Source organism: Pocillopora damicornis, chromosome 6, assembly GCF_964200805.1.
Source record: "Pocillopora damicornis chromosome 6, jaPocDami1.2, whole genome shotgun sequence".
In the NCBI taxonomy this organism is placed as follows: Eukaryota; Metazoa; Cnidaria; class Anthozoa; order Scleractinia; family Pocilloporidae; genus Pocillopora; species Pocillopora damicornis.
Genome location: NC_142675.1, coordinates 19,752,592 through 19,767,562, shown reverse-complemented (window position 1 = coordinate 19,767,562; position 14,971 = coordinate 19,752,592). Strand labels below are relative to the sequence as shown.

Genomic DNA, 14,971 nt, shown 5'->3' with positions numbered 1-14,971 from the left:
TCATTTTCAAGAGCAGCTGTGCCCGCCCACAACATCCATCCATTACTGTCAATTTATTTAATAATATATTTTTGCCTTGTATCTCTGGTCTACAAGTGATTAACTTGAATTTCAAGCTTTACTCATCAAAATTACTTGACGATAAAGTTACAGCTACCCCGTTGCGCACGATGCTATTTCACCGTCTCTCCACCATAACATCAAAACAGAGTTTAATTAAAATAAAATAAATGAAGGTTTGCAACGTTACGAATAATATGTATTACTATCATAGTCAATTGAATATAACTGGGTTCTAAAATCTTGCGGTTTTTAACCAATCGGAGTATTCTTTAACCTATTCGCACGAGAATTCCCTCAGTCTAAAACGCTCAAAAGATCTCTTTGTTATGGAAATCGTACCGGCGAAAACGAACATCAGGTTTAGAAATATAATGAAAACCAGAAATGTCTAGTCTAGTCCCTTCAGGGTGTTGCTTGATTAAATGAGCTTTTCGCTTTAATGTCGCTGTCAACATCACCATTATTAGGTTTACTCTTGTGATATTTCAAATGAAAACCTTTCATGAACGTCTTTCACACAACTTAGTTACTGCCACGACAAAGGCAACCGTACACGCGTCCAATCTTGAAAAAAAAAAGAATATTACTGATCGGGTTTGAAGATACAAGAAATGCCCTAAAGTCATAGAGAAAAGAAGAAATTGTAGCTCATTAAAATAAACACCACAATTGGTTCAGAAAACAGGTTTTCTCGCAGCGATGTGAATTTCATTTCAAAACAAACACTTATGTCAGCTTGGCTTCTCCGTGTTTTGTCTTTGTTTTGGGAAACACAGAACTGAAGCTTTGTCTCGAAAACAAAACTTAAATTTAGTATACAATCGCTTTTAGCGGTGACATGTAGTGTCTACAGTAATGCCATACATGTCCCTTAATATTTTGCGGTTTTTTTTTCTAATCAAAGCCAAGAACTTATAAAGAATCCTCACTGGAAATTTCAACATTAATCATCGGCTTTGATAAACTGTATGTCACAAGGACGCTTGCATGATATTAAAAATATGATAATCATCTTTGAAATGAAAGCGTAATTTACAGAACATGTCATTTCCGGAAAATGGCCAACTCGATTGCGGTTCTTAAATGCATATTACAATGTGACCTGTCACTTTATTCACCATACAAAATCTCTTTTCAAATTAATATTTTCTTATTCTTGACATAATGATCTTTTTGCATAAAATCATATCGCCTCGGTGTCCTGTTCGTGTGTAGAATCTATTTTTCTCCTTTTAATCTAAATTTTCATTGTCGCTAAGTTAGAAATTACATGAAATATAGAGCGGAAATCATCTCTAAAACGAATTATCAAAGCTATTTCATCGACTTTTTCGTCTCGAAGAAGAAACTTTTCTATCGCGACGCGGTAGAATGTAAGAGGAGTGTTCGATACTCGTGCGAAAATGCGCAGCGAAGCGGAACAGAGGCAGAGCAACTGTTACAGTACCAAGTACAGCGCAGATAGCCCCCATAAACTTTCCCGGTGTTGTGACAGGAACTTTATCGCCATAACCAACTGTACAAATTGTTATTATCGCCCACCAAAATGCATCGGGAATACTCTTAAAGTCACTAGTATCCTGCTCGTTCAGTTCTACAAAAAATACCGCACTCGAGCCCAAAATAACAAAGGTTGTGGCGAACGTTACCAAAAGGCCTAGGTCTTTGATGCCTGATACGACAGTAATAACCAGGATTTTCATTCCCTCGCAGTATCGTACTAACTTTAATATTCGAATGACCGCAAAAGTTTCCAGTAAACGGACCACCACGGTGGCCGAGGGCCAAGCCATTTTCACAATGAGTTCCAAATAAAAAACCAAGATCGTAGCAAAATCTGCGCAATTCGGAAGCAATTTGAAATATTCACTTTTGTTTGGGGACGCGAGTAACCGCACAGCACACTCCAAAGTGAACCAACTGTAGCAAACAAGATCGAATGAAAACCAGTCATCGTCATGTAACTCAGACGGCGTTAAATCTCGGTAAACAGACTTGTTATGGTTCTGAAAGTTTTCTATCACCTTGGTACGCTCTGGTTGAAGCGATTCGACAGTTTTCAGACAAGAACCTACTAAAGATACGATAATAAACACCTGCGAGAGAACTGCCAGAATTTTTGCAGCCAGCGATGAATTGGGAAACTCAAACAATTCCCAGAGTGTCCTCTGCCAAATATTCAGAGGACGCGAGCGGTTGTAATCGCCGAGTATAACCCTTTCCAACTTCTCACAGCTGTTTGGCTCAACGGGGAGCATGAAAAACTTAACTTCTTCATCAAAAACTTCTGATGGCACATTGTCCGGATAAACTAATCTCCCTTCGTTTTGATAGTAAAACAGTATACCCTCGAATGCTTGTCGGTGACGATCGAAGAAATACTCCTCGCGCTGAGAGTCAAAATATTTGCTCCGTTTCTGAGGGCAGCCCAGTAGCGACTGAGGGAAATGAAGCAACTTGCTTTCGCTTACTTCGAAGATCGCTCCGCTTACATTGATTACGACGCGACCAACATTCTCCTTAACACCATTGTTTGGCTCCATTATAAAGCTGAGGATTCCCGCCGGCGTGAGACTTGAAAATGCCCAAAAAAAAAAGCACGCTCGGATAATATGCGATTTTTGTCTTCCTGCGCAAAACCCCGATGCTTGTTACATCCTGTTTAGGTTGGCCGAGGAATGAGAAATCGCAAGTGATGTGCCGGTAAACACTTCTTGGTCGATTTGACATCAATTTCTCTGCATATTCATAACCGTGAATAGATTCCATAGATCCATGTTCCCTGCACTTGGCATTTTTAGTGCTAATTGCCTCCTTTGTACGGCTAATCACAAAAGGATAATTTCTGTCGCGTTCTACGGCGGTCACGTGAATTCTTAGCAACCAATAGACGCATTCGTGTAAATAATGACAGAATATCTCCTTCCGAAAAATTACTTTCTTCGCTTTTCAGACAGGTCTCACACGAAACGCAGATTTTGATTAAGTACTACTTGACGCCTCGTTCTGTTGTTCTAAACTTGTCAAATTTGTAAAAATTATCGCCTTTTATTTGACTTGATCTAAATGATTATATGTTCAAATTTTGATTGCAATGGTTTAATATTCAATCGTAAAATTTCTAACACTGTTGCCCTTTCTCGGATCACAACAATTAAAATTTTAAGTTTTTTTCTACGTAAAAAATCAGTTTAATTATCTTACAAGCGTGATGCACTGTAAAATTCGCAGAAATCAAATTATTTGATTTTATTTCTTTGCATGCAAATCCGTTCTAAGTTATCATTAGATTTTTTTATATCATTTTATTTTGATGTTCGACACACAAGCTGTCAAAATAGATGCTCCCCGAAAAGAAAAACCTTTAACGTAAAGACTGCAGGTGTACTTGTAACAACGGACTACTATAATCGAAAAAGCAGGGGCCTGCTGTGTTTGTTCTCATCTCCTGCCGCTGCAAAACACATTTTAATTTCTTAAAAAATTGTTGCTGTCATTAGTCAGGATTCCTGAAAATTACCGTAGCAATATTTTAACCGAAAACGCCGAAGATAGATGTGTCTCAATCGTAGCGGAAATGCCAAAAAGCATGTTCTGAGCACAGAAATGTCCCTTCTAAAGACCATAAATTTGGAGAAGAGTGAAAATGCGCCGTCGCTTCTAGAATTCCCTCGGGCTTTTTTACCAAGTCCGTGAGTTTTTCCTAAACCTTTCCCGAACATAGTTCTATTTAACCAGCAGTTGCTGCCGAGAGAACTCGGAGGAAATTGTCGAAACAAAAAAAAGGCGGTGAAACTTCGTGCGGCAAAACAAGCAACTTCCCTTTCCTTAGCACGTTTCTCTTGCGGCTTCGTTATTCAAAACTGCCGGCTAAGAGAGCTAAATTTACATTTAGAGTTCGTCTTCAATTAAATTTGATATTTTTCGGTGATTTTCCGTGCTTCACTCTGCCATGATTTATGGGTTATTTTAGCGAAGACTTGTTGTTTAGATGTTCAGAACCAACCCTTGAAAAAGTCGCCTCTGGGTGGTAAACTGATTGTTTTCACAATTTGTAGTGGCGTTGAAATGGGTAAAACGAAAGGAACACAGCAATTCTGTTGATGACGGTTACGATTATTGAAAGAAAGCAGAAAAAGAATAGAAAGGACACCGACGTGGATGGTAAACAAATTTGAAAAGATTAGAGCGCATTGCCTTCGGGTAAGATTGAAAATCTTCGATCAGCTCGCTATTAAAAGTTTACATCAATTCTCATTCTTCTGGGTAGGCACGGAGGACTAACTTTTCAGCAAAATTGGCAGATATAGGCAAAAAACATTTTGAAAGGCGATGCCGGAGGGCTAATTCAGCCAACTTATTTTTGTGCTGAATTTTATGATTTAGCCCACAGTCAAGTGCGGAAAACTACTGACTTGTCGACTCGTTCACCTATGGACGAAATCAATGTCAAAGTAATTAAAGAAATGACGAGTGTACAGCTAATGTATGATGTATTTTGAGATAACTCGCAATGCAGGTGAACGCATATTTATTTTAAAGAATTTCTATACATTTTTCACTAGCATAAAACACATAGCGTTCGCTAATGTTTGTATTCAATGAGTGTATAAGTTCAGTGTGTTATTGCTAGTTGATAAAATAAATGTTAAACTTTCGGTAGTGTCATTGTATTATCGCAAAAAGAACCAAGTCATCCGCAAAGAATGGCTTATAATTTTGCTGAATAGCGAAATAACGTCAACACACGTACAGATTTTTGTTTGGTAAGATACCTAGTTAATGTTTTAAACAAGTGACAACGAACAGTTTTCCTTGCCAGGAGTGAAACCAAAAATTTCTCGCAAAAGAACGGTTCTCACCTTCTAATCTAAGGATGGCGAAAGATATCCCCCTTAGAAACGGTCTCCGAGAATTTTTCACAAAATCTTACAAGCCGAAAAATCCTGTTTCAGAGACTTTTGTTTGGGTAAAGTAGACCCACAGTCTCGTTTCTCGACTAAGCTGTTTGGAAAATTTCCTTGAGCCGGTGTTAATCCGTCTGTGAGGTGGATTAACACATGATACGTGTAGAAAAAAACATAGGCTTTCAAAGAGACAAACAAATTTCCTCGTTGAAAAGTAAACCTGTGAAGACATCGATAAAAGCCGAGCTAAGAAAACTTCAGAAAGTACAAATAAACATTGCAGCATGCACGTAAGCCGGTCAGCATTATTTCAATGCTAAAACCTTCAAAATACTGGCCCACTTTTCTTGTAAAGACTAGAAATAGCTGCATGGATTTACGAGACAATTCACTTCCCCCTCCCTCCATCATCCCTTTAATCCACAACCAGAATAATTACTCTGATTTATGATTGGCTCTGATAAACCCCTTCTTTTTGTAAAACTAAAAGCAATCAGACGGGAAAAGACCGGCACGTTTCCTCGTGCTCTTTACAATTCCTCACTGAATAAATTTTAAAAAGCTGTAAGGGATTGCTTATGTTGTTATGCCATGCTTGGTTTTAATTCTGATACACACAGTTTAACACTTTTCAAACCCTGGGTTAACCCTGTATTTTCCAACTTTTGCCTGCAGTTAAAAGGTTTAAAAGACATCGTTTTGATTTGCGAATCTTAAAAGTATTAATCGTTTAAACTCTAGGAGTGATCAGCATCTAATTTCTCCTTACAATAATACAGCTAAACCATTCATTAAGATCAAGAGAATAAAGGAAACGATCACCAACCTTGGAAGCTTTGATCTTTAAATGAATTCTCCTTGTCAGCACCAAAAGAAACAAAGAGAGAGGAGTATGGAGAAGATAGATACTGATGTTAGGATGTAAAGGGTTAAATGATGTGTCGTGTGCAATAAGCGATATTTCTATTTTCTTTTTTCTATCATTGCCTTCTTTGTTTATTTACGAAACTAATTTGACATTTTTCTCACAAACCATCGACAGCTATGACATGAAGAACGCTATCAACTCGAACCTTTTCTGCAGACTCAACAGATCCATACATGTAGATCCATACGTGCAAATATCAATAAGACTGACGAGAATTCACAGTGTAACGTGAAATTTGATCACAAATCTTCAGTGAAATGATCCTCGCAGGCGGACCGCAATTTTAACAACTCACCTGAGAAGATCATTTCATTACTTAAACTTGAAATCTATCGAATGAGTTGATGGGCGAGAAAACGACAGATATAGCGGGCTTAAAAAAAAAAGACAACTCCCCGTCAAAAATCACATGATTCATTACCAGGCTCCGGTGGACTATGAGAAAACATTTCCCTCCTATTTCTGTCCCGCTGAGCCAATGGAAAAACACATGGCAGATAAAGTCTAAAGAAAAAGCAATGAAGCTCTTATAATGACCAAGTGCTCCATTGTTTTTAAACGAATAAGGCTGTATTTAGTGTTTTCTCTTAGACAGCGAGATCTCAGATAAATTATTATTACAGAATCTGAACAATTGCGCACCTACCCTTCCCCTGACCCAACATGTACATTTTAACCCTAAGCTGTTTACAGTTGACTGTTTTTGGGTTAGGGGAGGGGTAGGTGTGCCGTTGCTCAGAAAATAACATTGGTCTGAGATCTCTGTCAATTCACTACAAAAATTCCCAATGTAGACATTAAAATACTCTATGCTACGTGTTATCATTTACATCGCTAAAATATACAAGAGTCTGCGGGATATAGCTGGTTTAATTTCTCTCGTATTACCCGCTGTTGTCGCTCATCTAGTGCAGATGTCTGTCCGTAATGCTCTTGTTCGTTAACAACAGTAAGAGCATCCCAACAACCGTTGCCTCTTTCATGCAGGACACAGTTGGCGTACTCCTCAATATGGGTCTGAAGGTATGAAATTGGAACTTCGCCTTGGGACAATACCTGATAATGAAAATCTTGTATTTTGAACTTTGCTCCGAGTTTCTTTGAAGTTTCATTGCGCATTCTCCAAATTGCCAGCTGACCAGTCATGTAGGCGGTCGCCTGTCCCGGATATGCCTGGTATCGACTGACCTCGTTTGGAACAACGTCGCTGTAATCCCACATATAACGCCGAAAGAGATCTATGGCTTCTTCTCGCGTCATGTTCCTAGAATGGAGGCCGGTATCTATGATGAGGCGAAGTGCGCGCCATATTTGACCCTTGAGAGCACCGTAACGTTCAAGGATACGGTTGTGATATAGATCTGCGAAGAATGAAAAAAAAAACCTACAATAGAGTTACTTACTTTGGATAGCTGACAACTCAATGATTGCTTACTGACCTGTATCCTGTGCTGCTAGTGGATTCTCGGAGTATAAACCCCAACCCTCTCTAATGGCAATTCCTGTAATATCCTTTAGGAATTGAAAATTGACGCCTTCCCGGCATACATCTCTGCAACAGCAACGAGTGTCAGTTTTTAGCAAGTTTCATCAAATAGTTTTCGCTACTTCAGCAACCCCCCACCTCTGATTTACAACCCTTTTACTTCCTCCATGGATTAAACATAGGCATGCTATGCATACAAGAATTTTTTTTTTGGGGGGGGGGGGTGGATGGATTACTTGAAACATTGTAAGTGATGATTACATTCCTACAAAAGGAAAGAAGAGTATTAACGCGGTAAAGAACGAAAATGTCGAATTAACTCACGCACAGGTATTTTGAGGTAGATTGTGTGTGATGTGCGAATAGCTGTAACCAAAAATAAACTGTGTTGGTGCCACGGGTACCTGTTAGTAAAAAATGCTGACTGCAGACTGCAGACCGGATACAAAATGTAGACGAGGTGCAAAATGTAGACTGCAGACTGCAGATTGGGTACAAAATGCAGACTGAGGATCTAAAGAGTTTCTTCGTTTGGTATGTGATAACATGTCATCTTACAACTTACCGAACGTCACGCAATTACTTTTCCGCGGTCAGCTTTCACGATTATTTGCACTATTTTGAAATATTCCTGGCCCATTTCTTGATGAAAATCGATCGTACTATAATTTCAAACCTTCATAGTCTTCTCACTTTGCGCGCGAGTTGGTTGGTGTGATGTCTGTACAGATTTTATCAACGTAATAAAAGTAGATGTAGATGTAAACGAGATGTCACTATTGAATATTTAACACGCGCAACATTCGAGAAACAATTGACAGCTTTGCACGTGGTCCGTATTATCATCTTTTAAAGCGGTATGTGTTTATTTTGTTGACAAAAATGCGAACCGGGACCAAAACTGTTCCTTCGACTTGATTTATTTTCGACGTTAGTAGATCACATCATATTAACTTATCTCCGTAAATCATTCATTCCAGATAACAAAATCAAATAAACGTGCTAACGATGGTATCTGAATTCTTCCTTGGCCAAACACAAACGACTCCACAAGATCACTCTCTCCAGGCATCGAAAACATACACAAAATCGGCCATAGTTAATTTTAATCAGACATTCATCTAGAGATAGCACCGAGCAAACCAATCCAGGAAAATATAATCAGCACACTCAACAAATCACGAATCTTGCAACACAGCTTGTCGTTAAAGAACTGCTCAAATCAAAATGTTTGGTGCAATTCATCAACACCTCAAGCAATATTTGATTCAAAATTTTCCACTCACTCTCGTTGTGAAGGAACAATAACCATGATCGTGCTACAGTGCACAGACCTCCATTATCTCTCGAACAACTATCCACCATTTTCACAGCATGAGTAACACGTTTACCATAGGTAATCTGATATCTTTCATCTGTTCAGTGGTATCGCATTTCTCATGAACCGCGGTAAAATACACGTTAAAAACACAGAAACGCCAACATTTCTCATTCTAGAAGATGATTCCATTTTAACGAACCGCTCTCTCCGAATCCCCCTTTACTTTAATGAAATTTGAACACTTCTCAAACCAAAGAACAAAAACGACGCTCCGATTGGTGCGAGATACACACCCTGATGCCGCGATCTCATTGGTACGAGATATATAACCTAAACGATCTGATTGGTGCGAGCAACATGCCACTTTCTGTACACTAACATATATGTTATTTATTTTTTTAATGAAAAAAAATGACTAAAAAGTAGTGTAGATTCTTTTGAAATCAGTGGCCAGTCCTCCGGTTTCGAGCTGCTTTAACTGAACGGGAAATTTCTGCTGCGTGGTTGCAATCTTTAGAGTCTAAAGAAAATTCTATGTTTTGACTCAATTTTCATCGACCAGTGGCTTTAGAAAGATGGAAAGGTCCAAAAGAAAGTAACAACCTACAGTTACAACAGTCACTGCGAAGGCTCTATCTTTGATATCGAAGGTAAAGTTTAAAACCTTGATAAGTTGTTGTTGTTTTCGATGCCTCGAGTGTCGATGAGGGATGGAAATTGTAATTGAACAGTCGCATGATTCACGCGACTCATACTATTTTTACTTAAGGATCTTGTATTGTGTTTATCCTTTGTTTGTGCCCGGTCGGATTCGCTTTTCGAAAATCTCCCGTGTTGTACAGAAATGATGAAATAAAGCTCTTTACACCATGTCTCGTGGCCTGTTTACGTTTTCACTCATCCATCTTCGCTTTTTACTTTTGGTCAAAACACAGACACAGAAGTCATAGTAAGTACTCGAAGATACAAATTATAGCGGAAAAGTGAAGAGCCATGGAGGTTGCAGGTATTTATTTGTCATGATTAAGAAAAAACTACTCCCAAGCGCTGTTAGGAAATTAGCCGCGCGAGACCTCTGCGGGTGTTCCTTTCGGGAGTAATGACTAGAGAAAACGAGTTAAGTTAAGCCAAATTCTACACTCACCGGAAGTTTTCTACGTATCCCTGAGACTGCAAATGGTGTCCGGGGCTAGCCTCATGTGCATTCACTGTGAACTCAAAGTACTTTGGCCCCATTCGATCAACAAAGAAGGGCACTTTGTACTTGCTGGGCGATTGACATGAACTTCCACTCGTAGAATAACCTTGCACGGGTTGTAAGGGATTGAATGATATTTCCATAGCAACTGGGCAGGTGGGAACGGTGGTCTTGTTTCCAGTGAAGTAAAATAAATCTGTCAATTTTGGCAAAAGGCGTGACATGGTGTTGCGTGACAAATCCAGCCATTTTAACATCGTTTTGTAACGCTGTGGACAATAGATTTGGGCGGCTGAAAAAAATGGTCAACATGTTAGTAACGAAAATAATTCCCTACACGGTGGTACATTTCGTGCATGTGTGTACGCCATCGCATGATCTTAAAACAAGAAGGAGATCAAAACGTGAAACATCCCGCTGCAATCACATGAATAGATAATATTTGTCCCAAAATTCAACTCGAATGAATATGTTAGTTACGTCCCTTTCTCTATTGTTCACCTGAAATCGAAAAGAGAAATATGCTTTTAAGCTTTCGTGGTTTACTTAAAAACCATTTCGGATTTGAGAACTTATAAGGTCGAAATCTTGACCAGTTCTCCAATCAAAATTTTGCTGAAAAACCACACCCTAAGGGCGGTGCAAATCCAAATATCCTTTATGTGGGAGTACCCTCCTTCGAGGAGGAAAGACCTCCATAGGCTTCTTAATGTCTTCATGTCTGTTCAACACTTTTGCGCTACTAAGAATTTCTTGCATGTTATGTCAATCATGTTATGTCAACTAGCATGCTACCTACCCTCCTCACTCTTGCATTTGCGAAAGGCCTCTTCATTAGATTCATTTTCCGGAAAAGGGTTTTCATTAAAGTACATTTCCGTCGAGTTGAGGTATTTTGTAAACTGATTTACAGCTATCTCCTCAGTGTCCTGTTTGGTGATCTTCTTAGCAATATCCACCGCTTGTAGGTAAAGTTTCTTCAACATCTCCCAGCCCAAATCTTGAACTTCAACTGAAATATTGAAGGTTAAAACGCTAATGATATGACTAAAGGTGAAGAGTACAAACGAGGTGGACGTGGCCCCACCGCAGCGGCACTGCAGCACCACCGCGGCACCATCGCGTTCCGTCAGTTCCGCCAGTTTTATGCAAAGTAGTTTAGATCACGCGGAGATCATCGCAATCGATATCAGGCTAGAAGATTACTAAATTTTTAACACATCCCAACAGCCACCATTTTCGATCGTACCTTTCTCAAGGAACGGTTCTTTTATAAACAACGCCACTAATTGCTGGTTTTCAGTGTCACGCCATTCAAAATAGATCAAAATAAAAAATAAAAACCGTTCAATCGATTTAGTCTAGAATCTGGAAATAGAAAGAAGCTAGATATGTAAAGACTCTCGCCAAGATTCAGGTCACAGCAATTTTTCTTACGGAAGATATGAGGAGAAACGTTTTTCCCAAATTTATAGAGATTTGTATGGAGCCGCCATGCTGGTGCCCACCTAGATGGGCACCAACATGGCGGCCGGAAACCAGCAGAAACATCTGTCACTGAGTTTTGCTACAAAAGCGTGAATTTATCTCTCTAAGAACTCATAAACGTAACAATAATACTTTATTCTAATACAAGAACTGTTCAGATAGCTGAATTTCCCTAAATAAGTCACCTTTTAAACCAACATAACAGCTCTCTCGCTTGTCATGTAAAGGCCACGTCACGCAAAAGCTTAGAAATTCAAGAGTAGTCTATCACTAAACCAAGAACCCATTTGGAGTGAAAATTTGTCTGAATATTAGTTTTTAGCTGCTCTAATACATCATGAAAGTAAAATCTCAGGAGGATCAATAGTTCTGAAGTCTGAAATTTAGTGACGTCACGTGAAAACCAGCAATACCTACAGATAGCCATTCCAGCTTAAGGGGAATCTTAATGTGATTGTTCCTTATCTATAATGGAATATGTACAGTACCATCAAGACTGATACATCCTGGTATGCTCCGAATTCAAATAAGATGCTGGTGTAAAATATCCCCCTCCCTCCCTTCCCTGTCTCTTTTTAAAAGTCCGGCCCGAAGGTCTGAGATAGGAAACGTCATCAAGATGCTGGTGTGAGGACCCCCCTCCCTTCCCCCAGTGAAAAATCCTTCCTTCTTTCCTGGGGCATAGGTTCTCTTTTTTAATTTGCTTCAGTTACCTGGTGTAATTTCTTGTGTTGTGTAGTAAGACAAGAAGTTTTTGTAAGACTCCTTTCCAGGTAGGACCGTGTCTCCTTCTCTGAAAGTCGGATTTGTCATCTCTAAGGTTTTACTCCCGTTGAGGTAGACATGATTGACAGGCAACGTACCCAGTCCACTTGACACATTGGTCGGTAAGCAGTGTGACAAGTGTTCATTCTGAAGGTACTCAAATAAATCAAGCAACGGTGATCCAACATTACGAACGAGGCTCTCCTCCACAAGATCAGCACCATTCATTCCGTGCTTTGCCATAATCTTTGCAGCCTCTTGGGAGCTTAGTTCAGAGACAAAGATTGAAATTTGATCTTGAAAAGCCGTCAGGATTCCGCGGCCCGATTGCTGCGAAGAGACCTCAATGTAAATGTCTTCTAAACATTCTTTTCCTTCTTTGCACACAGTGACGGACCCTACCATACCGGTTCGAATCCCGCTTTTCAAGTTTTCCTTGAACTGTTTAATCCCGGTTTTGAATTTGGCGATAAGATTCAAAGCTGCTTCCAGTTCAGACGCTGTCTTAGGAGCGAAAAGGAGAAATACGGTGGTGAGCTGTTGCTTGATAGATGTGATGCCCTTGAAAGTCCGATAGCAGTACCTGCCTGGTCCCAACATCCAGTAACCTAGAAAAAATCAGTCGAAGAATGAACCACAGACGAGTATCGATATCACGAAGAGCCTAGGTACTGAAAAAATCTTTGCATCGTTATCAGGTGATATTTTACCACGAACTGGGAATTCGGAGTTCATACACTTGACCATTTCTAGTGTGAAATTTCCCTACGGTATAGAAGGATAGCGAAGGTAAATTTTGTAAAGAGCTTCGTAAGCGAGAGACCCAAACAGATACCCTTTCTGTGATCGTCATGAAATCGATTTAAGCATTCAGAGATTGATCTTTTGTCAACATTTGAAACACCACACAAATTCTGTACTATGGTTTATTATAATTTGTCTTTGGACCACTAATGCACATTCCTTCTCAAAGATTTTCCATCGCGAAGAGACGACTCTTGGCATTCTGAAAGTGTTAACATACACTTTGCGATAAATCAATTTGTCTTTGGACACCTAATAAACGCTCCTTCTAGAAGATTTCCTTTGCGAAAAATGATTCTTGGTATTCTGAAAACGTTACCAAATACGGTGTAACTCAGTTCTCTCAATCCAAACTTACCGGCTAAATAATTGTTTTCAAAAGGCCGCCCGAAGTAGTGCTTCAAGAAATGATGCGTTTTAGCGATCATGCGCCGTTCACGTGTAAGGAGAAGCTTCTTGTCGATCTTTAAACTTCCCAACTCCTCCAACATAGAATGCGCGCGTTCAGAAATGGCTTTGATACTCTCCGGGGTTGGGTTATATGGTTGGAATATCTTTTTCTTATCTTCAATGGAGACTCCTGTCATGAAACGAGCATCGTAAGGATGAAGCTCACGGACGGTACTATCAATCCTCTTCAAAAAGTCAAGGAGACCTGAAACAAAATAATATAAATTTAATTTAGGGTAAACATTTAATAAGCGCAAGGAGAGAGCAAATACACCGAAATTGTATGGAACGACAAAAAAAAAGATGACCATTTCTGTCTGACAGTAAAAGAATATAAAGGAATATTTGATCTTTTAGCGTGTATTTTCATGTGTCGAAAATTGCTGGTTTATGTTGCGCTTGAAGCTTACCACGCCAGTGTGGAGAATGGGACCCAGTAAAGCGTGAACCGTTAAACCAACTTTGGACATCATTTGGAGAAGCTCGTAATTTTCTCTACTCTGAGTATAAGGTGAAATAACCATCGTCTCGTATGTCTCAGTCAGTTCAGTCAGAACAAGACGTTATAAACACTTGGTTCTCAAGGAGTTACGGTCTGTAAGATTCAGCCGGAAGTGTGAAGCGGGGGTCCCAAAGAGAGCTCTTTGAAACGTTTCGGCAAAAATTTTCTTTAGATTTTACATAGCAGCAAGTATATTAGGTAAATGATGACAAAAAGGTCATTGTGTTTATTGCATCCAGGACTTCTCCTCAGTCCACTGACATGAGGTACTACACAGTAATGTCAAACACCATTGGTCACGGCTGGTTGCTCAGCGCATATTAAGTTACATAATCCCTTAAGTGGTGCATTTGTCAAAAATCATTTTACTTCGCAGCTGATGATTGTGAATAATAATGGTCTCCTTCGCAGCAGTTATTTTTTTAAGAGGGGAGGAGTAAGGGAACTCCTTTAAAGAGGCTGCGTGAGAGACTAACTTAACCAGGAGCAATAAGAAATATGTTGGCTGCTTCCCCGAACAATCTCTGAGCTTATATAACATGTGCTTTGTTTAAATTCCTGCAGGAATCTTTCAGTTGCACTTGCATTTTCGGCTCACAAATTGCAATATTGTACTCTCACCTACACGCTTTGCCTCGGCTGAAAATGCGCACTTTCCAATCTCATCATCTTCACGGATGTCTCCCTCAATGCTTGTTTTATGTGTCTCAGATTTGGCGCTACGACTCTTCACTAAGAGAACCAAACCTATGATAAAGAAAATAAAACCCAGCACTGCTATGAGAGCTGCAATCACAAAAGCTGTCTTTCGTTTAACTCTGAATAGCTTGTGGCGTTTTTTTGTCGCGGATTCGTACTGAATTTTGTCTGAAGATCCAGGTGCTAATGCTTGCCCAGCTTCGATCTCTGCCATCTTAGATGTCTGCAAACCACTGCAAACAGAATTTGCGGGCTTCAGTTGACAAATGGATTGCCGATACCGTTTTATAGTTGTATGGTATTCAGTCACGCATCGAGAAAGAAAGCTGAAATGTAAATTTTATCAGTATCATTCAAGCA

At 39.5% G+C, this 14,971-nt stretch overlaps 2 protein-coding genes across 3 annotated transcripts; both read right to left on the bottom strand.

Moving 5' to 3' along the window:
• Positions 1-42: 42 nt before the first annotated feature.
• LOC113675269 (potassium voltage-gated channel subfamily A member 10) lies at positions 43-3,023 on the bottom strand. Its single transcript, XM_027191821.2, has one exon. The coding sequence runs from the start codon at positions 2,604-2,606 to the stop codon at positions 1,383-1,385; it is 1,224 nt and encodes a 407-aa protein (XP_027047622.2). The 5' UTR covers positions 2,607-3,023; the 3' UTR covers positions 43-1,382.
• Positions 3,024-4,578: 1,555 nt separating this feature from the next.
• On the bottom strand, positions 4,579-14,944 carry LOC113675362 (uncharacterized). 2 transcript variants are annotated; one of them, XM_027191930.2, is made up of 7 exons: positions 14,534-14,944; positions 13,319-13,615; positions 12,105-12,764; positions 10,703-10,915; positions 9,850-10,195; positions 7,338-7,450; positions 4,579-7,259 (listed from the first exon to the last, which is right to left on the bottom strand). In XM_027191930.2, exons 1-7 carry the CDS (start codon positions 14,823-14,825, stop codon positions 6,733-6,735), a joined length of 2,448 nt encoding a protein of 815 aa, XP_027047731.2. In that variant the 5' UTR covers positions 14,826-14,944; the 3' UTR covers positions 4,579-6,732. The 2 variants fall into 2 exon arrangements, with proteins under 2 accessions (XP_027047731.2, XP_027047732.2); XM_027191931.2 differs by having other exon boundaries at positions 5,929-7,259; positions 14,538-14,670.
• Positions 14,945-14,971: the final 27 nt, after the last annotated feature.

Excerpts from the sequence above, each read along its gene's own strand:
- LOC113675362 (XM_027191930.2), bottom strand. The coding sequence starts at position 14,825 with ATGGCAGAGATCGAAGCTGGGCAAGCATTAGCACCTGGATCTTCAGAC. Across the intron at positions 13,616-14,533 it reads AGCCGAGGCAAAGCGTGTAG|GTCTCCTTGACTTTTTGAAG; the intron begins GTGAGAGTACAA and ends ATTTTGTTTCAG. Across the intron at positions 12,765-13,318 it reads TGAAAACAATTATTTAGCCG|GTTACTGGATGTTGGGACCA; the intron begins GTAAGTTTGGAT and ends GATTTTTTCTAG.
- LOC113675269 (XM_027191821.2), bottom strand. The coding sequence starts at position 2,606 with ATGGAGCCAAACAATGGTGTTAAGGAGAATGTTGGTCGCGTCGTAATC.